Below are 26068 nucleotides of genomic sequence, written 5' to 3'. Positions count from 1 at the left end.
AAAAAAGAACTGGACAACTGGACAAACAGCAATACAAAGGCTCAATACAGGCTTCCTTCGAGATACTGACAAACTCAATGAATTCAAGATAGCTCTCAACAACAGGTTTCACGCCTAACAGGATCTAATGAAGGAAGATTAAACTACTATGGAGGACAACTGGAAAGGCATCAAAGAAGCATTAACTTCAACGTATCAAGAGGTTCTGGGCCTAAAGAAACACCATCATAAGGAATGGATCTCTATAGAAACTCTGGACAAGATCAAAGAAAGGAAGAACAAGAAGACAGCAATTAACAACAACCAAACGCAAGCAAAGAAATTTCAAGCACAAGCTGAATACACAGAAGCAAACAAGCAAGTGAAGAGGAGCATTGGAACCGACAAGTAGAAGTACGTGGAAGAACTAGCAACGACGGCAGAAAAAGCTTCTAGAGAAGAGAATATGAAACAGCTTCACGATACAACGAAGAAACTATCAGGGAAATACAGTAAACCAGAGAGACAAAGAAGGCAAGCCAATAACTGAAATTCAACAACAGCGAAACAGATGGGTAGAATACTTCGAGGAACTCCTGAATAGGCCGGATCCAATGAATCCACCGGACATCGAAACAGCACACACAGACCTTCCCATAGACGTCAACCCACCAACGACGGGCGAAATCAGAATGGCCGTCAGACAAATCAAGAACGGGAAAGCAGCTGGACCCGACAACATACCAGCTGAAGCACTGGAGTCAGACATCGAAGTTACTACAAACATGCTTTACCTTCTATTCAAAAAGATTTGGGAGTAGGAACGAATGCCGATGGACGGGAAAGAAGGGCACCTCGTCAAGATTCCAAAGAAAGGAAATGTGAGCAAATGTGAAAACTACAGAGGCATTACACTACTGTCAATACCAGGGAAGGTCTTCAATAGAGTGTTGCTGAACCGGATGAAAGATGCAGTAGACGCCCAACTTCGAGATCAACAAGCTGGTATCAGTAAGGATCGGTCGTGCACAGATCAAATTGCGACACTACGGATCATCGTCGAACAATCAGTTGAGTGGAACTCGTCATTATACATCAACTTCATTGATTATGAAAAGGCATTTGACAGTGTGGATAGGAGGACGTTATGGAAACCTCTTCGACACTACGGAGTTCTTGAGAAGATTGTCAATATTATCCGGAACTCATACGACGGACTACAGTGCAAGGTCGTGCATGGAGGACAGCTGGCAGATATACTCCTAGTAAGGACTGGATTCAGAAAGGTTGCTTACACTTGCCATTTCTCTTTCTTCTCGTGGCCGACTGGATTATGAGAACCTCGACATCTGAGGGAAAACACGGAATACAATGGGCATGTCAGAATCAATTAGACGATTTGGACTTCGCAGATGACCTAGCTCTCCTATCACGTACACACGAACAGATGCAGACAAAGACAGCCAGCGTAGCAGCAGTCTCTGCATCAGTAGGCCTCAGCATACACAAAGGGAAAACTAAGGTCCTCAAATTCAAAGCGGAAAACACCAATCCAATCACTCTTGATGGCGAAACTCTGGAAGATGTAGACTTCCTCACATACCTGGAAAGCATCATCGATGAACAAGGAGGCTCAGATGCAGACGTAAAGGTAAGGATTGGCAATGCAAGGGTCGCATTCCTACAATTGAAGAACATATGGAACTCAAAACAACTTTCAACCAATATCAAAGTGAGAATCTTCAATACCAACGTCAATGCAGTTTTATTGTATGGAGCTGAAACTTGGAGAACTACAACAACCACAATCAAGAAGGCACAAGTATTTATAAATAGCTGTCTAAGCAAGATACTCAACATCCATTGGCCGGATACCATCAGCAACAGCGTACTGTGGGAGAGAACAAATCAGCTTCCAGCTGAAGAAGAAATCAGGAATAGACTATGGAAATGGATAGGAACTACATTACGCAAATCGTCAAACTGCATCACGAGGCAAGCCACAACTTGGAATCCTGAAGGGAAGTGGAAAAGAGGAAGGCCAAAGAACACATATGAAAAGGATGAATTACAACTGGACGGAGCTAGAAAGGATTGCCCAGGACAGGGTTGGATGGAGAATGCTGGTGAGCGGCCTATGCTCCTTCACGAGGAGTAACAGGCGTAAGTAAGTAAGTAAGTAAGTAAGTCTAGGTACAGTAGCATATAAAACAATTCATGGACAACAACGTAGGATTTAATCAGTTTAAACTAACCTACGTTCAGATGTCAAATTTATAGAGAATGAGGTTGAGAACCACACATCTGAACCACTTTTATATACATCTATTTTTGTGACATTAAGAGCTGCAATACCATTCACAATTCTGTTGATCCAATACGTAAAGAATGAACAACGTCTTTCAGCCAGACACATATTCAAATTAAATTCAAACGGTCCTCCAGTACACATTTGTTTATATACATTAGTGGCACTTGGAGAAATTAAAGTCCAAGTATTTGTAAGAGTTGTAGTAGGATTGCCCAGGACAGGATTTGATGGAGAATGCTGGTGAGCGGCCTGTGCTCCTTCACGAGGAGTAACAGGCGTAAGTAAAGTAAAAGTACGTAATTGTTTAACATAGATTATCGAATACATACGGCTGCCGTTAACGCGTGCCGGAAGGTACCCGAATTGTTTTTCGTGTCAGTCGATTGTGAGTTGCGAACATTGCAGGGTTTTCTGCAATTTCTGGAACATTTTTTAAAATTACTATTTTGCATTTTAAACTGTAATCAGTTATTATTATTATCTTATACAAGTTTTCTTGATTATTATTCAGTTTTTTATTATGACCTTTATGTTTGTCATTTTTCTTTATATCCGTCAATTGGACTATTATCTGACCCATAAATCATTTTCTTCCTTACCCCTTGATTAGCACGTAACCTCATTTGTTATTTAGTTTCGAATCCATTTCGGTGATGCAATCTTCACTATCCTCCTATAGACATATATTTTCCATGTAACTATATATATGAAAGTACAGCTTAAATAAATGATTTCGTCAAAAAGAAAATTTTCTTCACTGAATTCTTTTTGTCTCTTATCTTTATCCACGTATCTTTGTTTCATTATTATCATTATTATTATTGGTTTAACTTCATTATTAGTCTCCCGAATACACTCTTCATTTACTTCGAATTCATCCCAATTTATTATTCCCTACTAAATTCATGTAAACGTCTTCTAGTAAACATTTGATTGAATTAGTAATTGCACCATTATTTCTCTCACCCAATCTGACTCATTGATTTCGATCATCAAGTGCATAGTTTCACTTAACATAAACCTAATTTAAGTTCACATTGCATACTAGTCGTCAAAATATTATATTTTATATAACAATCCTAGGTTGACATTAAGTGACCGACCTATATGATTCCCTACCACCCCTTTTAAAAAAATTTTGGGTGTGAATGAAAAATTTAGGTATCGTTGATTGGTGGACTTGTTTTGCAAGTGTGTGCTCAAGTGATAATGAACAAACATTTTGTTACCTTTAATAGTTTTGTAATTGGTCGTAAACTGTTCATCTTTGTAATGTGATTAGTTGAAATCGAAATCGCATCTGGAGCTGTGATTGGATGTCAGAATTTTCATTTTTGACATTTGAAATTTAATGATAATGAATAATCCTTTTTGTGTAATCTTAGTCTTGAAAAAAATTTAGACTTTTGAAGAAAAATACACCAACTTAATTGCATTACCGTGCAATCCCACTGTTAGTGAATGTGTATTGGTATCAATTTTTGTTTTCCGATCAAGTATACCTTGAATTGAAGTCGTTAGTTATCGGAACACGAATAATTATATGTATCTCAGCAAAAGAAAGTTTTTGGGAAAAAGCATCTGTAAACCGGTTTGAATATTTGATAATTGTGATTACTGAATGAGGTCGGTAGTCAAATATTTAATACCAAATTAATAAACAAATTATCACCAAAGTGTGTGCATAGGTTTTTTTGGTAACACACGGTGTGTTAATGGGAAAAAGAAATCAACATATCAATAAATCATTATGATAAATTACTGGTTGCAATATGTATAATTCATGTGAGGCAACCGTAGACGATCATTTAATGAACTGACTTTGACAGTATATGAAAGTAGTAATAAATTTTCCGAAAAAGACACTTAATATTTAGTAAAGGATTATTTTGTAAATGTTCATTCATAATGAGAATTAGACAACGTTAGATTTAAATGTGGTTAATTTTAACAGTCCATTGAAAGGGTTTATTGTGTTCACTTGTAAATTATTTGTAGTTCTGTATTTTAAAATTAATTTTTTGGTCGTAATAAAAACTAGTTTGTTTAATCAGTCAAGTGTGAATATTGTTAACCGCCGTAATATGAAACCTGAATTATCTAGACATTATGAATGTAACCATTTTTGACAATCATTTGAAATATCAGTTTCATGAAGTGTAAATGAACAAGCCTACGTCGTCTGACTGACTCAACAAATATCTATCGACATTAAATGTATAAATATGAATAAGGTCAACTGTATCAATGAACAATTACAATGCTATTCTTATCCATTTTCCTTATGATCGTTATTATTATTATGTCAATTGACAAGATTCAATTCCAATACTATGCATTTCATTGACACAAAATTTTTTGCATTTTCAATTTTCCTATAATGCTTAGTCACTTATTGTGACTGAACACTTTACTGCAAATCATCCCGACCTTTAGTGAATGACCTTTTTAATTTGTAAATATATATATCGTTACAGATGTAAACGTTCACCATTGTTCACACATTACATTGTCAAATTCATAAATGTCATGCCTTATTTTTGGACTTTATAAAATAATAAAATTATGGACTAATAACTGTATAGTGTGATGATGAAGTTAATGAAAACGATTGTTTCCTAAATTATTTTTTATTTTTGAATATTTTAGGGGAATATTTAACTGGTACAATGTGATTGTACCAGTCATAAATGGTTGATGAGGTGTGCAAATGAATACGGTGATATAATCAGTAGTTATGAATAACAATGGAGGCTTAGTTTACGTTCTGGTTTCAGGAACTTTTAATATAAAACAAGAATATGAAGTTCTTGTTTTTTGTATTCATGAAACGGATAATATTCTTATTTCTTTTTACACTTACTGTATGACCTTTTATCACATGAATCATTTCAATGATGATGGTTTCAACTTGTTTTCTAATGTCATTATTTTATTCCTAAATAAGTTAATTTTCTCAATTTTGTTTACTTCTCTATGAGTTTTAATCACATTCATCTTTGTAATTATCTTATTACATTCACTAATAAATGTCATCATAAGTTTATTGACCTAACGACAAAATTACGATTTTCACTCATTTAAAATATTCCTATTAAAATGTACTCAAAATGTACTTTTATTAGATAGTTTACAAATGTGTTACTAAAACATGAACGCTAATCACATTATTTTCAATATAAAATTACTAGATTAGTCTTCATTAGATGACAAAATCTTGTCTAAGTTTTCTTAACCTTTATATCTAATAAACGTTAGAAACAAGTTTACGAATACATGAGCGATAATCGCTTTTCCACTATTAATCTCTAAGGGATATCTAAATTCATGAGACATTAATAAGTGCTTAATCACTTGACCTTTGCGGCGGAAAAGTAGTAGATAAAAAATAATGGAAATCAAATTGTGGGTGGCCCTGAAAAGGGCCTTTACTCGTTCTCGCGGTCGAACGTCATCACTATTAGTTTGTAATGGCGCCACAGATAGGACAGTGCACTGCTCGTACGTTCGGCGATGGGTCGTAGGCACAGAAGGTATGAAACATTGCTTCACATCTACAGAAAACCCAACCAACCGCATCACCGGTTTCACACGGAGGCTGCGCAAGATTACAGATGTCGTAGAGTCGATTCTCGTCATCCTCTTCTTCATTTTCGATGTCCCGTTCAGTTAACTCTTCGGAGTTAATAGAAATTACTTCCTCCTCATCGTTACTGAGCGTTTCATCCAAATCAACAGTTCCTCGTTGTATAAACGGCACTGCTACGTTAGTCGAGGTTCTTGAATGGGTGTACGAATGCTGTTCTCCATGCAAGTTTACTGGCGTTGTTGGTAGTCTACCGTGAACTATGAAGTCATGAAGTGAACTGCATTGTTCCTCCGACATTCGCCTGATTAACGCTATCACTGCATTCTTCATGCTTGGCTGACTCAATTGCATTGGGAAATAATTTTCAACTGCAATATGGAGAGATAACCATCATAGTGTAACCACGTGTCACAAATTGACTGTACGTTCACATCGGTGTTACTGTGTGTGCAGTAAGCCAATACGTGACGGCATGGTAATCCGTTTTCAATGAAGAATGGACACGAGCACCGGCTAGTGTCGACGTGTACGTAGTACGTCCCCTCGTTATTCGTTTTGTACGTCCCGTCAAAACCAATTACGTCACAAAAGTGACCGGCCAAATTCACTTGCTCAGCAGTCATGAGGAAGAAATACGATAGACAGTTCAAATCGTCCAATTCGTATTCGCAAAGCCCACCCAAGGATGTTATGTGGGCTTTCAATTTCCCGTAATCACCTATAGTGTACATTATAAATTTGCAAATTCCGTACCAGGAAGGTTCGCGTGTGAGAACACTTTGTACCGCATATTGCAGACATCTTGAGCGGTCAGACATTTCCCATAAGATTGGTAAGCAAAATTCTTTATGTGGAATGCAGCGGTACCGGAAATCAGCAGCGGTCTCACAGTTTCAAACTCCCCATCCGTTAACCTGCGCATCCATGAATTACCTTGGTACCTCAGGGAATTGCACTCGTGATTGTGATGTACATTCCCACGTACAACAGTCCAATAGCCGTCTATAATCTTACAAAACATAAATGCTGGACATTGGGTGTTCATAGAAGCCCTTCATTAAAAAAAATTATAAAACAATTTACCAAATTACCTCCTCCGTCTAATACGTTGTCACGAACCGCTAGATCTTATACGCCCATTTCGCCAACACACAAATTTAATGTAGGATTTTTGATCTCTGCCAATATGCGAATCTCTCACTACATAATGACTGTAAGTCGATCTTTCAAAATTTGTGATAGTGGTCTTTAACGCTTCAACCGATGGAAACGCAACCAGAAACAAGGTAGTCAAAAAGACTTCCTCCATTTCCGTTACGTGAGAAACACCAGCGCTTGTACTCGGCACGTTACTCTGCTCCATAATGACGATTGAGATTGTACTTCGTCGACAAGTACTGATAATTTATAACAATTTTCAAGACATAACTAACCAATTAAATCTAGTTTTTGAAACTAGCCATTTCATTGAACGAAACACGGGATGAAAAATATTGTAGTTTGGGGGTGGAAAATTTTTTTTATGGGGTGGGGTTTTTTTAAAAAAAAATGGCCGGTCGGACAATATTATTCCACATTCAACATGAACCAATATTTGTGCGTTTTGTCACAGAAATATGTTGCATGGGAAACCTTGGTGGATGTGTATTTCATCTTCATAGATTATGGATACTAATTTCATTCTTCCAAATGTTTAGTAAAGAGCTTCATTTAAATGAATTTTCTCATTTTTAAGTAATTTGATGACAAGCAGAATAAATGAAAATCTGTTAATCTACTAGATGTTTGACCATGTTAGCCATAAATGACCGAGAATTAAAGGAACCAGGGCATTTGTATGCGTTTTCTAATCGACATGTATTTTAAATTGAGTCTGGTTATTAGGATGAAGGAAGTGAATAGTGCTTTTGAAATGTACCTCTCGTTACCACTCCTATTAATGGTACTGAATAATTAAGATGGACTTAAGCAGTAATATGTAGACATTTGATTCCCACAATCAACTATAATGTTCCTGAAATAGATCTTAGAATAGGTTCATTATTCACAAAGTAGACAAATAAAAAACATGTTACTTCCACCTGCATAGGCAGGTGTCAACATTTTTGATTTGTGACTTTTCCTGCCTATTGATTCAACATCTCTTTGTATTGCTAACAAAGAGGAGAGATGAATTCATAAAGGGTTGACCCTGTAAAACGAAAGTGCAGTGGGAAACTAACTACTGGAGATGGGTGGCAATAAACAGACTTCAAAATCCTATTGACTCATCATGCTAACTGACACTTAACGTAACGTCCGTGGCAGGCTGAGTGAGAAAGAAACTTGAATAATGACCCCAGAAATTTCGTTTTCTAGATGTACATTAAATGAATCTGAAATTTTAAACTGGTAAAACTTTCGGTGTACTTAACAGCGTTCTGTCCGAAGCAACTACGGGTACATTCTTTGCATCAAAGCTAAGGCCAACTATCAGAACCAAAATCTGTCTTCCATATCATTAAAAAATATGACCCTGTGTTTGATCATCTTAACATTCATCTGTCAGTTCATTTATATTTGTGGAACAAGGTGCATAGGTCATAGTCAACACTTTTCCATGGACATAATGCTGTTTGATTCTTAAAAGCAGAGCGGAAAACGGTTAGAAGTCCCATTCTTGAACATCGAGTAAACTATAATCATGTGACTGAATTGGTAATTGTCCATAAGATTTTCTTGAATCTTCGATCACCTCTTTCTGAAACGACACGTGCTTTACGTAAACCACAATTTTATTTGTATGAGTAGTATGGTCTGGCTTTTTGTACTATGGCCTTAAGCTGTTATTGTTTTATTATCTATCTTTTCGAAAAATTGTATCGCAAAATGTCCCTATCTAATTTTAAGGGTGTAAGATTTTTTATTTTCCTTCTCCTCAACATCCATCTGTACCTTCATACATACAATTGTACAGCTTCATACAAAATTCATTGAAATGTCCATCCAGTGCTTCCAGGTTCTCAATGGTAGTCTTGCTTAGATCAACTGGTGAATTTGACTGTTGAAAAGTGATAGGTCTGCTAGATTTCATTTGTTTTAATGTTACAATGAGAGTAAAAGTGTAATGTTTGTTCTGTAAAAAATATTTATTTTGAGATATCAATAAGCAGTTACATTTGTTTTGTAAGTTAATAGTCCAAGCAGATCTCTGAATAGTTTAACAACATACAGGTTTCCTTCACAAGTTTACAGTTGAGTTCATGCGGCCAGGTAATAAGAAAATCTCGATTTAAGCACTTACATGTAGTACAAAAATATCTCACAATATTTTAAAACTAGTCCTTATTTGTACATAAAAGTGTAGAATATGTGCTATTCAATGACTGGAGTACTAAATACAAGGCCTTTTGCGTTATCACAAATGATAAATTCGACAACAAATTCACTGTTGACTTTCTTGTTCGTCGTATGGCTACTGACTAATTATTCAGTAGGCATCAAAAATATATATAAATATTCGCACCATGGTTGTCTCTACCGTAACATAACCCGTACCATTATGATTTCCTGTAAAATTTAAGAACTGAATATTTATGCAATGGTAAGCGGTGTTTGTAGAGAAAATACCTCGAAAACATTAATCCTTTTCGAATCGGTTTCTAAAACGCTTCACTGAACTAATTGAAGTAGTCAGGAATGATATTTTGAAAGTACAACATGGAATTTTACTATTCCGATGCAACCATTGAGCATATGTGCTTTTTTGCTTTCAATCAATAATTCACTATGATAAATATCAATGTGTGCAGAGGCCATCAAAAGGATTGTTTGAAAATCCTGCATTCCGTGATATCAACGTATTGTGCATAATGTCATAAGACGTATTTAGTATCAAGTCGTTCACTTCGAAACATATCTTATGACTATTTCAATCCCTTTTACCTTCACAAAAATGATAACTACTTAATTGGAAATCCAGTTTCCTCAGCTTTGCCATTTCTTTTTGAATGAAAAAGTCTGGATCGAATCTGTCTGTTATTATATTTTCATACTGAATAAAAACATAATCCACTCGATCTTCAATTCATTGTTTGGCATTTTCGTTGCACCGTGTACTTACAATATACAGCTTGTTAGAATGAACCCGAAATCAATTACTGTATTACATAATAACAATAATATTACAATATGCTAAATAGTGGTATCTGAATGCATATTTTGAAGTAAATATCAGTAATAGAAAGTAAATTATTATTTCACTAAATTTACCATTCATTTTATCATAGTTTGGTTGGTATACAAACTGCTTATCAGATGGTTTTCATTGTCATTGAAAATATCTAACAAGACCTTGCTTAACTGATCAATATCTGAATCAATTTGAGAATGTAATCCTTATTTTCTTCTCATGGAAGTGGATGAGTGAACGTTTAACACTTTTCTAAATACCGAGAATTTGGATTTTTGATAAAGACTTTTGTTTTATATTACATATTGCGTCATTGACTAATGTAATATGTTCTAGTCTTTCATAAACAGCATACTTTAAGTGAGAGTATATTTATATAAAGGAAGAAAAGTCCGACGATCAATTAGAATACTGATTTGAGTACTTGATATTCATTCAGTGGAAAAACTGCTAGGCTATGAACTGGGGTGATTGCACATACATATATATACTTATTATTTATAGAGTGCATGGTGCTCGGATTGTGCGTTCTTTATGTGTATGTAACGTGAAATTGCGAACGGAAACTTCTACACCTAAGTGTAATTTTGAGATGACTCGACATGTCTGCTCATTCTATGATTGCATGTAATTCATGCTAGCAAGCGTGCCCACCTATGCCAAGGTGTTTATCACTCGAATATTTCTGACATCTGAATTTAATGAGTATATGTGTATACAACATATTTCGAATAGATCCACGTTTCTCCACTGATGGACTGATCAGTAGCTCATTGGAGTGTTTGGTTTGCATAAAAGTTTCCGAAATTGATAGGAAAGTATAGTGTATACTAAAATGTGTCTGTCTGCACTACGTGATAATAATGATTCCTATAATTATTATTGCAATGGAAAAACACATGTAATCAAATTCTCATTTATTAGTACATTCAGTGGAATAACAACATACTTCCTCATAAATATTGAATTAGACATTTGGATTTTATTTATATTTTCCCTGATAACAATTCTATTTGGCTTGACATTATTTGACTACAACATTCAGATAAATTTGAATGTCAACTCGCATATTATAATTAACCTAATTCAGAATAACAGTTATAATTAACTTGACAATTTAGTTTCTTAGTTAATAGTTTCCGCCTATCAGGCATCACTTCTCAATGTTCATTGAAGACAAATATTCCTCATTATTTCTGCTTATCCTTAACTAATTAATAGTTTTATGAATTAATTACATAAATGAATGTCATTAAACAATTTAGTCTGTTTCTAAGAATTTGTCAAAAATCAAAATCATTTGAATGAACAAGCTTATCTCGTCATTGTAATATCAGTATTACCTGGAAACATGTTCGGAGAATATCTAATTATTGACTGAATAACACATCCACTAATTACATACAGACATAATAGATCCTTCACTACAATGAGAAAACGGCTAGTGGATAATTTTCATTCTGTTCACGGTTATTATAAGTTCAATCAGATGTTGAGCTTCATGTATAATTTACTCGAACACCTTACTAAGATTAGAATTAATGTTTCAATGAATTCGGAGTGAAACATTCAGCTTTGTGTCTGCTTGATAAATAGGAATATTTCTTCACTGCCCGCTCTTCCTTTCTTGATCTTCTCCCATCTTCTGCTGCCAGACAATAGGTTTTTAACTCGCGTCATATACTACATATGTCAACATAAGTAGCACACACCACAGGAATACTTCTTCACTACCAATAAAATTCATTGTTTCATGTAATGATCCGAGATTTCAAATATCAAAAGGAGTTTGCGTAATGATCAATAGGTTAAAGAAGAATAGGGAGATGACTATAATATACAGGTCACAAATTCATAGTTTCATATTTTACTATATTTTCTATAATAACGGACGAGTTTCCACTGATAATACGTGTCTAATTATATTTCCATAAGCAGGTGCTACATGTTGTATGTAACATAAACTACTGTTATACCTTTAATATACATTTTAAATAATGACTTGGTTCACTAATTTTAGGAAGTTTGTTTGATATGAGTTTTACAGTCAACTATCACTATTCATTGACCAAAGTTAGCTTGAGATATTTATTATTCTGAATTATTGAACTGAATCAGACGACATTTTGACCATATGATTTCCAAACACCAACATCATGTCATTTAAAGTCTGATTGGGACATGGAATGATTATTGTTTTTACCTAATGGAATATCTATATATATATATATGAGGATGAGAAATAATTGAGCAAAGGGCTTTTTACTTGTATACTTTGAGTCAGAAAACTTGTCTCTGTTATTTTTAATGAACAGATATGAAGTTCCTGTGATCTTCATCGACATTGTGGTGAAGGATTCTGATTTTGTGTTTTCATTAGGTGATAAGGAAAGAATATTTAGTGAATTTATTCAGTGTTTTACCTAGACATATTGTATAGTGCTTAAGAAGGCAGTGATGTTCTAGCTAGATCGTTCTGTCGATGTACGTGTGTTTAAATTATCGAATAAATGTATAAATAGGAAAAAAAATGTGACCGAATTTAGGAATCTGTTTTATACTTAGATTCTTAATATATATATATATATATATATATATATATATATATATATATATATATATATATATATATATATATATATATATATATATATATTCCCAAGTTGTTTACTTCAGATACCTTCATATTAGTTAAGTTGTAGGTAGTTTATCAACCTCATCTCTACTGAAAGTAACAGTACAGTTTAATATTTTCTTATTGTTATATCTTGTGACCGCCTATTAGAGAGCAGTGACTTATCGATCGGATCAAAGGCGCGTAAACCGGTATGAACAGCCTAGAGTTCTGATTAGTCCTGCTTTCCACCTAGCCCAGCCAGTTAAGTCCAGAACACCAATCCGATATGAATCATGTATTTCAAACATACTCGGTTTATATACCAAACAAGCAGACCACAACGTACGACAAAGTAGAAAATAACATTTTTACAAAATTTGGCCAAGTGTGGCTGTGAACGTGGGAGGTGGTGATTAATAGACAAGGAATAATTCAAGAATGGAAAATCGTATAATAACAGTTCATAGGTTGAAATAAAGCTAATGATGAGAGAGACATGAATACAAATAGTTTAGTTAATTAACAATTATACGATAAAAATATACGTATAGTATTGGTCCACAAATAGATCCAAAAAATTACCACTTATTATTCTTATCGGCGCACAACACTTATGCATTAATGTTATGCAGTTTCCTAATAACATTTTTGTCGTAGAAACCTTCCGGCTAATTGTTTCTATACGGGATGCGATGTATTGCTGTTATCACATTTTCGATAGCATGTTTCATGTAATATGTTCGGATAAAAAGATTTATTAGTTGATAAGATTTTTATTGTACTAAATGAGTATTAGAAAACGGACAAAAACTGACCTATTAGTCAGTCAACTGTTTTTAATGTGCTTCTATATTCTCTTTTAAATATCGAAGCATGAAAAATAGATGATACTCATTTCATTTTATTGTGTTTTCATTCTGAAATGGTCTGAAGTTCTGGAATGGTTCAGAGATTATGGGAGCATGAAGCGAAGGTTGATTGGTCACTCGACCGCCATGGTTCTAGTGGATTAAAGAGTTATTTGGAGATTTACATTCTCTGAGAATACGTTGGTGCATATTTCCTGTAACACCAAGGTTGATGAAGAAAGCAGTTGTGATATCATGTCGTTTGTTCTGAAAATTGCAAGGTCTGTATTTTAAGAATTGGGATAATTAGAAGGAAAACGATTGATAATCATACAAATCTACACTTCAACCTTCGACTCAGTAAAGCGTAGTATCCAGTTCATCATCACCACAGGAATCTAGAAAGCTGATTTAATTGTATGTTCCAATACGGAATATTAAATAAATCTTATCATAATAAATAATCACATTCGCTTTAAATATTGTCCATGATTTAAAACCAGAAGTAAAGATGGATAGTGTTGAAGCTTATTGTATATCAAGCGAATCAAAGAGACAAACCAAATAAAAATCAACCATAGATGAACAAAACCTGAGGATTACTAGTTATCAAGCGTTCAACACAATAATTAAAGATGAATAAAATTAGACTACTACTTACTTAGTGAACGGCTTATAACCTTATTCTGAATATAGATTTAAGTCAACATTAGTACAAAAAACGTGACTTATAAAGAAACTATACCATACACTTTTAATAATTTCATACTGAACTAGCAAAACATTTGCAAAAATAAACTTCAAATATCAACGGCAAAAGACCTTAATTCAAAAACCGAGATAAATCTCAGCTTAATTACCAGCATGTGGTCATAGAGAGTTGTGAAGTGGATTGGCCAACTGAAATCTCAAAACGAATAACGTATGTAATCCATTTCATTTAGATTTCTATTATTGATCTGAATGTAAGTTGTTACATTATCAGTAGAAGGGTATCTTGATAGTGTAACTATGCTAAGCAATTAGGCTCTACATTTTAGTTTGATACTTGCAACATAATTTATCGCGGTTTCTATCAATAGTAGCTACCATTAAAGTAATTTATGGCAGATAGCCTGATGCATCAGATAGATATGCTATATAAATATCAATGACTTGGATAGAGATAAAAGCATATTTTAAAAGATTAGCCTTGCAATTTAACTGCTTATAAAGCAAAACATATTGCACAAGGTATTAAATTTAAATTCTTTAGTGAGTCAGTTCCTCGTGAACACTGATTGAAGCAACGACTTTGTTATGAACGCTTCAATATAGTGTGCACAGATGTAACAACTACAACATTGGGTAGTTGCAAAACTTTAGAGATCATGTTGGGCGCAATATACAGTAGCAGTATTTTCACCATGAAATAACTCTAGGTTCTTTCATCGGTCAAATGAAGAATGTAGCAATGAAACTAATATGTTGCGGAGAGTAACCATGTTAAACAAGGATAGTGTTTATGTAGAATTTCATAAGCTAATACAACGGAAGCTAAACACCTCGTGAGTAACCGAGTGAGCTTAGATCGAAGGAAGAACTACAAACATAGGCTATAATACTTTTAGTAATCGATAGTTTTACGGCAGAATGTAGTTTGTTACACTGAATTGTGTTTATGGAGCGTTAGTAAATAGTGTTGCAAATAGAATACAAGAGTCTGGTGGAATAAATTTCTAGTGATTTGTCCAAGCTAGAGGGCGCAGAGCAATCATACAACTTGTTTAAAATGGATGTGATCTTTGATAAATACTAATCCAAGTCATTTTAACTAATTTCCTTTTGTGTATAGCTATACCAGTTGGAAAATTCCGTACGCTACAATTACTATTTGATTGACTGCTTTTTATCTATGAAGAACTAATTGAAAAACGGTCTTCCATAAAGTTTCTAACTAATCGATGTCATAATTAGGTTTATTGATATATGTATTTTTAAACTATATAACTACAAATAACTTGTCTAAATCCGTTTAACATAGAAGTTGCCAAACTAGTTGGAAATGCCGTTTCTCACTAAAAGTCACTGGATTATGGAACACAGAGTTCACTTCATAGTTTTGTGTGTTATGAGGGTATCCAGAAATAAGACGCATATTTAGTTCGTCTAAAATAGTACAAATAGTACATTTTCAACGAATTCGCCCATGGTAGTCGTCAGTCAAATAACTTGTTGGTATCACAGATGGATGCAAAACCGAGGAAGATTTACCACTGCAGCGCAATACAGATTGTTATCAACTGATATAGTAGAGAAATATAAAAAATAAAACCAATGTTCGTAATAACGTTGTATCCTCTTTCAGTTGGAAGAACGCTGGATTTATAATTGAGTAAAGTTCCCTGGCTACTGAACAGATTGATATGTAGTAACGAAATATCTGAGACAACATATCCAGTTGACTTCATTTTACTTTATCAATCTGTGTGAGGAAGCATTCGGCCTGGAAGAAGGTCTTTAAATTTATTCTTATGTTTTATTTCCTAAAATAATAGTATGCAAATTCTACTGACTATATTCAAGTTGCATCAGATGACTCAAGTATGTGTTGAAAATCTAATTTATCCTTCACTAAAATAAGGGTCATAGTTCGATGGTCACAAGCTATAGTATAATTATCAAACAGATTAACAAACTTCTTGAAATTAAACTTCGAGATATTACTGAAGCTATAATTTACAAAAATCCTGTTCTTACACTAGAAAATAGTTAGATAACAACCAACAGTCTGCTGAATTCCTACTTAAGCCACTCTTCATTAGGTCAGAATATAATGCAAATGTGATTAATATGTACTTTATTTGAAACGGTTAATTGTAGGATAAGTAATATAATAGAAAATTAACTAAATGTTCTATTACTGCACACAACATAAAATGGACACATTGAAAAGGCACAAATATTTGAACAAAGTTTGTATTCCAACTGAAAGTGATTGATCGGTTAAAAAGGCTTGATGTTTGGACAGGTGTTAGTCCAGTCTGCCAATAGAAGTTTACTTGCATAAATGGCGTTGATGCATACTATAAGAGATGTATATAAAAACAAACAAGATCAAACGGTGATCATTCAGCTGATAAACTAAATTCTCAAACTCCAATCCAAGTATCATTTTTGATAGACATATTTCGAATGTTAATAACAGAACTATAACTAAGCTACGATGTGTTCGCGAATGCGTGTTGTATCCACGGTATAACCAAACACGTATGTCATAGAAATCTGGCTATCTGCTGTAATAATTCCTATAATAATCTATCTTATTTAAACAATACTAGATAGTAGAACGCAGTCAAACCAGTATACAATGAGTAAAATCTTACAAGTATGCAAACGGTGGGATCAATCGATAGAAATAAACCAATTCAGATTAAAATTTTCTTGTTTATCTGTGTGCACCTCAATAAAATCATGTGAATGTAGTGTTGACGTCTTCATTTGAGCATTAAATTACAAAAATTAAGTTATGCATTATTAGGAATTAACAAAGTTACTATTTAACGACAACCGTGTGAAAGACGAATTATGTACTCATGGAAAAACCGACTATATGAGATGTAAAAATCACACATATTGTTAATGCTATCTAGTGCATTTCACAAGAGTTATGTGTTCGGTTGGAATTGTCATAACTCTGAACCTTGAAGAAATATTGAAAACTCTTAGGTTTTGATGCACACTTTCATGTGGGATGACAGAAAACACGTTTGAGCATCTGGTTACTAATATACATTACTTACCATTCCATTGATTAGCCACTCGCATCTTGCAAAATGACTCAGACAGTGTATTGTCAATTGATCCAGTTGATGAAATCCATGGTATGACACTAGCTGTAATGATTTCAGTCGACGTATTTAAAGTGTTTTGATACATGAATGGGTTGATTGAAATCCATGTTTTCCCCATATCCTTACTCATCATTACACCTCCACCATTTGCTCCCAAACCGAACAATATGCCAAGTGGATTTGTGTACGCTATAATCTGTTCAACAGATGGTCCGACATCTGAGAATCGAAAAGAAATCAGTCGAAACATATCTGATATTGTTTTGTCAAAATAAGCCTAAACAAAATTTTCGATGAGCCAAAGTTCTTTGCAATTATGTATTTTATGAATCTGTACAATGGATGTTTCAAAATACTAAACGTTTGTAGTTATGACTTATTAAAATACTTTATTTGTGCTACATGAACAAAAATTCTCTTATGACCGTATATATCAGTTCAAGTAGTCATGTATAATTAATGGTAAAATATGAAGAGAATGAATTATAAATCCTCCTTCCAAGTACAAGTTCTGCCATAATTAGCTTGTGGTGTCGGCCTTTAATGTAAAACATTTGTTTTCCTTCATTATGATAATGTTTGGTTTTATACATTAAGTCTTGTAAACTGAGTCGGATGTTGAGTCGATACATTCATGAATAATCATTTTTGATAATTGTTATTCTATTGATTTACAATCTGGTGTCAACTAACTAAGGTTGGTTAGTACATCATGAATGTGATAAAAATAGGACAGTAAGTAGAATCGAACAGAAGTGGTAGTGGACACTCTCCCGTTGCAAAGTAGTAAGCTCTGAATATCAAAAGGTTGATTATTCTTAAGAAATCATCATACTTGTCGATTAATCTAAATCTTAGTTGTGTGGTGTGGACTGCTGAAGTCGACAGATGTAAGTAGTGTTTGTCATCAATCGAAATTGAAGTGCCCAGTGGTAGAAAGTTGAGATCGAAGAACAGAGGACAGGGATAGAGGATGGTTGGAGTGGAAACGAAGGAACAATCAAGTATGAGACGATTGATTGACATTTCGCAAATGAAGTGTTTATTTTATGGTTCTCAGATTTTTCTAGGATGTTCTATAATTTTATATTGTAATGAATTTGGTTATGCCCACTGGTGTTCTTGTTTACTACAGTTGAACGAAATAGGTTTGCATTGGGAGAATATTCAGTATTTATTTAAACATATGTTTACTTGTTATTGGGATTTCTGTAGTTTTATAAAATTGAGAAAAGAATTGTTTGAAACTAATATAAACCATAACTTTAAAAACTTCCAATTGACTTTGAGATTCGGGTGAATAAACGTTTCCAACAGTGTGTTGCTGAAACGGATGAAAGACTCAGTAGACACCCAACTTCGCGATCAACAGACTGGATCCCATAAGGATCGGTCGTGCACAAACCAAATCTCTACACAACGGATCATTGTTGAACGATTAATTGAATGGAACTCGTCACCATACATCACGTTCCTTGATTATGAGAAGTCATGTGATAGTGTGGATAAGAAAACTTTGTGGAATTGTATTTGACACTATGGTGTACCTGAGAAGATCTTCAATATCATACGGAATTTATTCGACGAAATATACTGCAAAGTGGTGCACGAATGACAGCTGACAGATGCATCCCAAGTGAGAACTGGTCTCAGACAAGGCTGCTTACTCTCTCCGTTTCTATTTTTCTGGTGGTTGACGGAATTATGATCACCTCGGCATCTGAGGGGAAGCACGAAATACAATGAACAGCTTGCATGTAACTAGACGATTTGTGCTTCACACATGACCTAACCCTTCTATCAAATACACATCAACAAATGCAGATCAAAACAGCCAATGTTGCTGCAGCCTGTGCATTAGTAGGCTTTAACATACACAAGAGAAAAACTAAGATCCTCAAGTACAACACAGAGAACACCAACACAATCACACTTGAGGAAATGAAGGCCTTGAGGTGATGGAAACATTCAAGAACCTGTGGTGCATCTTCGATGAACAAAGAGTATTAGATGCAGATGTAAAGGTGAGGATTGGAAAAACAAGGATAACATTCCTTTAATTTAAGAGCATATGCGACTTAAAACAACTGTCAACCAATATCAAAGACATAATCTTCGATACAAATGTCAATACAGTTAGTTCTATTGTACGGAGCTGAAACGTGGAGGACTACTACAACCATCATCAAAAAGGTAGAAGTATTTATAAACAGTTGCCTACGAGAGATACTCAATGTCTGTCGGCTGGATACCATCAGTAACAGCTTGCTGTGGGAGAGAAAACACGAATTTTCAATTGAATAGGAAATTATGAAAAGACGATGGAAGTGGATAGTACAGTCGTTGAGGAAATCATCAGACTGCATCACGGGGCAAGTGCCAACTGGGAATCCTGAAAGCAAGAGGAAAAGAGGAAGGCGGAATAACACACTACGTCGCGAGTTCGAAGCAGACATGAATAGAATGAACAGGAATTAGATAGTGTTGGGAAGGGTTGTCCAGGACAGAGTTGGGTGGACAATGCTGGTGGGTGGCCTATGCTCCTACACTAGGGGTAACAGACGTAAGTATGTAGTTCTGAACTTCAAATATCCATTGTTGAATAATAAAACACAACAAATTGTCTATGATGACTTACCAAACCAAATTCTTTCAGGCAATTTACCAATCTTGAAACATCGTCTCACCAAATCTAATGAACCCTTTATACTAAACGCACGTGCACAATAAAACAAAAGATCACCAACATTTAGAAATGTATTCGCTTGACGGTCGGGCAACTGTATCAAAGGGTTCCGCATTGCAACGTAATGAGGTAAGTTGTAAGGATCTGAATGCAAAAGGTCAATACAAGACAATGTTGTTGAATAACACATCACAGAGTCACTGAGAATTATTTTAACTATACCAAAAATCAATAAAATGGTAGAGAATTCTTTCACAGTAACGTGATGTGACTGTAGATAAGTAACCAATAACAAACATTCCTTGTGGTTATGGTTGACAAAATTCGAGGACATTTTAACAGGGGAGGGTAAGAGAACTACATATAGTTACAGTAAAAACATATTTAGCTGATACTTCTCAACAAGGAGATCAGTGTTTTTCTTTTTCTCTTTCGTTTGCAATTGTACATTACTAGAAGTTTTGTATGATCAGAAGAAATAACATTATGGAAAGGCTCCAAATAATTGATAACTGTATATGAGAACTAACTCATCTTTTCTGTGAAAGCAAATAGCAAGCACCTCACATTTTGAGAATGATTAAGATTTCAGTAGGATGAAAAAAATTCAGTAAATTATGATGACTTGTAAAGTTGTATTTGTATGTGTGAATACTTAATGACAGTATGATAACTCGGATGCAGTGCGAAGATTGAAGTCTTTTTCACAACAGCGGAAGTTTTAATAGCATTTTCCATAAAAGGTAATGTATCCGACGTACAGGGTAAACTTATCTCCCATAATACAGTCATTCCTTGGTAGGTAGTGTTGATTTATAATCATAACATGAATTTGGAAAAATACACACCGATAAAACTCACAAGTGTAGTCAAGTTGAACACGCAGATGAGATTTGAACTTGTAAAACCTTTGTTTTGCACAGCTATTCACTACGGGACTACCACGTTCATAGGGTTTGCACACAATTTCGACTAGAACTGGATATTTCACAATGGTTGTACTAAGAGATGGATTAAATTTCAGACTAAAGATGACTTCATACTTTGCACCGAAATATAAACGTCCTGCCTGAAACGAGAAAAATAACATCCTTAAGTGTTGTTTCAGAGCAAGAGTTGATATATGTTTGAAATTCATGTTTCGTTTTGTAATATGAGACGATTTCAAATGATGACCAACGTAGGCAAACAAAACTAATGTAATTTACCTCCCCTATGCTTGGTGAACGGAACTGTACAAAGTTTGGAAGTTTCATTGGTACAGTAAATGACAGTGAATGCCGATATTAAATCGATCTCGTGTTCTCGGTTATGTAAATGAAACAATGTTTCGATGGATTTAAATGAGTTTGAATGTTTGACGAGCAATATTGAAAGTATTTCACAGTGGAAACTTTAAATTTGAAATGACTGCAGTGGTTAAATAGATTTCCCTCGAGTTGGAACTATATGCAGCAATTAATGGTAAACAGATATGAAACATGGAAGTGAGGTGTTTTATCTGTCTCCTGTAATACCTTCACAAATACAACTTTTGTTTTAGAAAGGTATTGCAGAGTGATATTTCACTTGTAAAATCGAAATTTGAAATCGAAAATGTTTGACTATGACCCAGAAACTGGTAGAAGAAATATTATTTTTATGTAGCGATGCGGTTAAACAATGAAATCAAATCATGAAGTGCCCTTAGAATACATCAGTGATATTGTGGAACAAAGATTACAGACCGTTTATTGATAATAAAACCTTCACGATTCAGTTGACTGAACGTTTTCCATATTTGGTTAACAGACCGAATGGATAGAAGTTATCATTAACGTATTTAGTGTTCAATAACTATGACGTATACAGTATTTTCTAGTAACTTTTAGTTCATTTACTGAGTGGAGTGCTCTGTAGGGAATATAATTTTGATCGTAAATTTTATTTCAGGCATTAGATTTCAACGAGTTTGTGTTTTCCATCCGGTATGTCGTAATGCGCAACACTAGCATATTCATAGCAGATAGCTGCAGACAACTCCAAAAGTCTGAGATAAAAACTAGTGATAGTTTTAATGTTGTATGGAGTACTCACTCACACCTGAATGTGCATGAAAATTGAGCATTTATCGAACATTGAAGACGAGACTGGTAACTAGTTTATTCATTATGTTGATCAAGTACAAAATGATCGCTAAAACGTTGTAACATACCTTATGGAAATAAGTAGTAATTGGTTAGTGAGTTAAGATAGAAATGTTTGATTATAATGAATAAAAGTGATTATATTATGTTATGAAATGATTTCTGCAAGAGACGTCTACTCTGATTTGTATTGTTTGTTTGAATCTTTCCACTGTTGCTTAGAACAGCCAATGATTAGTCTCTTATTGACATGCGTGCATCCCGTGGAGATTGCTTTGATATTGCCTTAAGTCACATGGATTATAAGCAGGGGTGGATGATGGTTTGCAGTCCTATTTGAGACTCGTCCACGGTTGCACCGCTCATCACCATCCAATTTTCTGATATAACGGATTATTTAAAATATTCTTTTCTCTCTCATGTTTACTACAATAATATAACTAGCCATGCTACATCAGAACCAGGATTCACCACGCAGAATAGGAAACCAGAATAACACTAGATAATACCTCATTCAATACAGTTATAAACAGTCACACCCAGTGAATCAGGAGTATGGTTCAATAAGATTGAAAGAAATCACACATAAGAAGGATTTAACAAAATAAAATTTCTTTTCCACTCAATCGTTTACTCAAACTAGACATTCGTATTTATAGTTATATGGCAAATATATATCTATAGATGGCTAGAAAAGATTGCATCATAAAGTGATTCAAGATTCGAAATATCAAATGCAGTTGTGTATAACATTGTTGACTATTCAGTTACATGCATTATTACTTGATCCTCAATTTTTTAGTACGTCAACTATCATTATTGAACTCAATAAGTAATCACGATGCTTATAACTAGACGACTACCCGCAAAAGAATATCAGTCTCAATTATTTCATCTTCTGAAAATCACGATTTAGTGCAGTGTCACCCAGATAAGGTTGCACGAATTGTCCTTATGGATGTTCAGCACTATGTCACTAAACTATCCTTGATAGTATCTGATGCTGTCAAATTCTCTAAGGTGCGATTGAGAAGATGGAACAGATGTTAACTAAAATCATGAGGGAGATAGAAGATGACTTTATTATCAATTGTGACCTCTATGAACGTCTTAGAACATCACGTTCCACTATACTAGGAATATATGAACTCCCAAAAGTTCAGAAGAAGAACATCTCCCTATGTTCTATACTTGATATGAATAACTCTCTGTATCATTTGTTTGCTAAATGGTTTGCTGAAATTCTACAACCCGTGAAAAATCACATCAATAGATACAACGCTCATGATTCGTTTGATTTTGTCGATTCAGAAATATCATTGTAAATGATCTCATTGTATGGCACTTCTCTCTTTACAAATGTTCCACTCACAGAAACCATGTGATTTTTATGTGACGATATTGAAATAACAACATTGATATTAGTACCCTAAAACATTATCTAGAAGAGCTATCTCTACGATGTACCCTCAATGTGCGATTCAGGTTTAGTAATCATTTCTATGGACAAACAGATGAAATTGCAATGGGTTCATCACTAGCTCCATGCACTCTTGGCTGATTGTTTCATGGATAATCTAGAAAATACAGTACTTCGACCGATAATTGAGAGATTTCATTTATCTAAGAGATGTATGGATGATACTTTATGGTATTAGTGACTGATAATGGGTCTCATTTGCTGCAGACACAGTCACTACCTGGTTCAATGGTATAGGGTGTAGACATCTGTTCACTGCTTCCAGGCACGCTTGTTCTAATCGTCAGGCAAAACATTTCGTCAGGACATTGATAGCTGCAATTGATTCCATTATTGCTTCCACATTTGATGAACTGGAGAGAGGAGTAGACACAGTTCTACTGCAATATGGAAATTCTAAGCATTCTGTAACGAAAGAGATTCCAACAAAGCTGATAAAAGTAAGAATCCTTCATTCGAATATAAGGCGTTTAGAGTCTCCATGTGTTACATGTTATCGTGGAAATAATCTTCGACCAGTCATGAGAATTGTGATGAAGAATGTTGCAAAATCCATGGTTGAAATACTAGATATCAATGATTTAAGTACACACAACCGATATGTTGATCAAATACAATTCCAGGAACCAAGTGAATCTGTTCCAATTCCGGTTTTTAATTCTAATACTAATGAGCACATCCCAGATCATACAGAATCTACATCCAATACACAATCGGACAAACACATGATGAACTTAAGGAAAAGTGCAATCGATTACAGAAATTTAGGTTCCCATTTAATCTGTGGTGGTTGTGGTATTTGTACAAACTAATGATTGCTTTGTACTTGATTGCCCGCTGATTATCAATTCCAAATATAATGCGTTCCCTTGTCTCAGCTTGTTCTACTTGAGTTAAATTGCTCTATTTCGGGAGTTCTTAGTTAGCACATAAATTCGAATACTTCAGATTACCATATACTTTCATAATTTGTGAAGAAAAAATGGATCACAATGAAATTTCTGATTGGTTCAATAGTTGTCGTCACTCAATTTAATTCACATTGGAAACAGAGGCGAATGAGGAATTTCATTTTCTTGATGTCCGGTTGGGAAGAATTTAATATGGTTCTTTACAGGGATCTGTATATAAAAATTGAAATTTAAATAGAGCAAGAACAAACATTGATGCAGAATAGTATGAATTCATATTATTTCGAGGTTTTTCGTCAGCTGCTTACAAACCGAAATTGTGATAGAATTTTTACATGGAGATAGTGTGAAACAATTGACATAAATGAGTGTAAATAACTTGATTACAATAATAACTATATATATATATATATATATATATATATATATATATATATATATATATATATATATATATATATATGCTAGAAACAAGTCAGAGGTCAAAAGAGGGGGGTTAATCCAGGGTGGGTGGTGTAATAATTTAGTGATGTTCATAAATTGTGTGATAATTGTAGAGATTAATGGAATTAAATAATGATAAGGTAGATTAAGTAATAATAAATAAATAGGGTTTGGAAAGTTAAGATGATTTAAGAGGATCAGGTGGTGGAAATGTGTGAATAAAATTTATTTTAAGAATTAGGTAATAGGGGGGGGTATAAAATATCTTAGAATAAATAAATGAATAAAATAACCAAAACACAAAACAAACAGAAACAAAAAGATTTCAAAAATATTACCAGGGTAGTGATAAGTTTATTAAAGTCTCTTTTTGGATGCATAAGTCCGGTTTCAGTTTCTTGATTGCGATGGCTTCAGTAAAGCGGAGAGTGGTAGTAGTTCTTTGTCTATTGATAATTTTAAACGCGCGTATAATATCGACGGTATGCCCGGTGTCAAGTAGATGCCCATCTATTGCACTGTTAAAAGTTTTAGTCCCTTGCAGCGTCAAGTTCTTCGGAATATGCTCAGAAATGCGAACCTGTACTCTTCTCTCAGTTCTTCCAATGTATGTTCTTGCTCTATTTAAATTCACAAAGGGAACCAATTGCATGAAATTTATAAAAATTGACCTGGAATGGTCGATATACGGGTTTCCATAGTTGGATTTTATTGAGTAGAAAAAGAAACATGATTCACTCTTTATCCTCAAGGTCAGGGGGAATGTTACAATGATGAAGTAGACGACGAACTACATCAACTTTGACAGACATTCATCAGAAATGTTTATCCACCTAGATTAGTAGATAGGAACTTAACACCAAGACATCCTAAAAACAGCACCGACAGTTCAAAAGAGGACTTATTCTGAATATTGAATTTAAAGGAGATAAGGCTGCTGAAATCTTTAAAATACGTATTTTAAAATCCCTGGATAAAACCTATTCGAATAATCTCCGTCTTGTCTTCTCAAGCCGGCCTACCATTCACAGACATTATAGGGATAAACTTCTGCTTTTGCTCATGCTGATGTG

The 26068-nt window shown here is 34.4% G+C and overlaps 1 protein-coding gene across 1 annotated transcript in view; it reads right to left on the bottom strand.

Moving 5' to 3' along the window:
- The window catches only part of JMJD6_3 (jumonji domain-containing protein 6), a gene marked incomplete at both ends in the record, with an annotated part of 120091 nt that extends 99942 nt beyond the window's left edge, over window positions 1-20149 (bottom strand). The window contains 2 exons of the mRNA XM_051219346.1: window positions 17298-17567; window positions 19987-20149. Of these exons, the coding sequence (XP_051066706.1) occupies window positions 17298-17567; window positions 19987-20149 (433 nt within the window). The remainder of the gene's footprint in view (window positions 1-17297; window positions 17568-19986) is intronic.
- Between the last annotated feature and the right edge of the window lie 5919 nt (window positions 20150-26068).

Source organism: Schistosoma haematobium, chromosome 4 (assembly GCF_000699445.3).
Source record: "Schistosoma haematobium chromosome 4, whole genome shotgun sequence".
Classification (NCBI taxonomy): Eukaryota; Metazoa; Platyhelminthes; class Trematoda; order Strigeidida; family Schistosomatidae; genus Schistosoma; species Schistosoma haematobium.
This window is presented reverse-complemented; position numbering and strand designations above follow the sequence as displayed.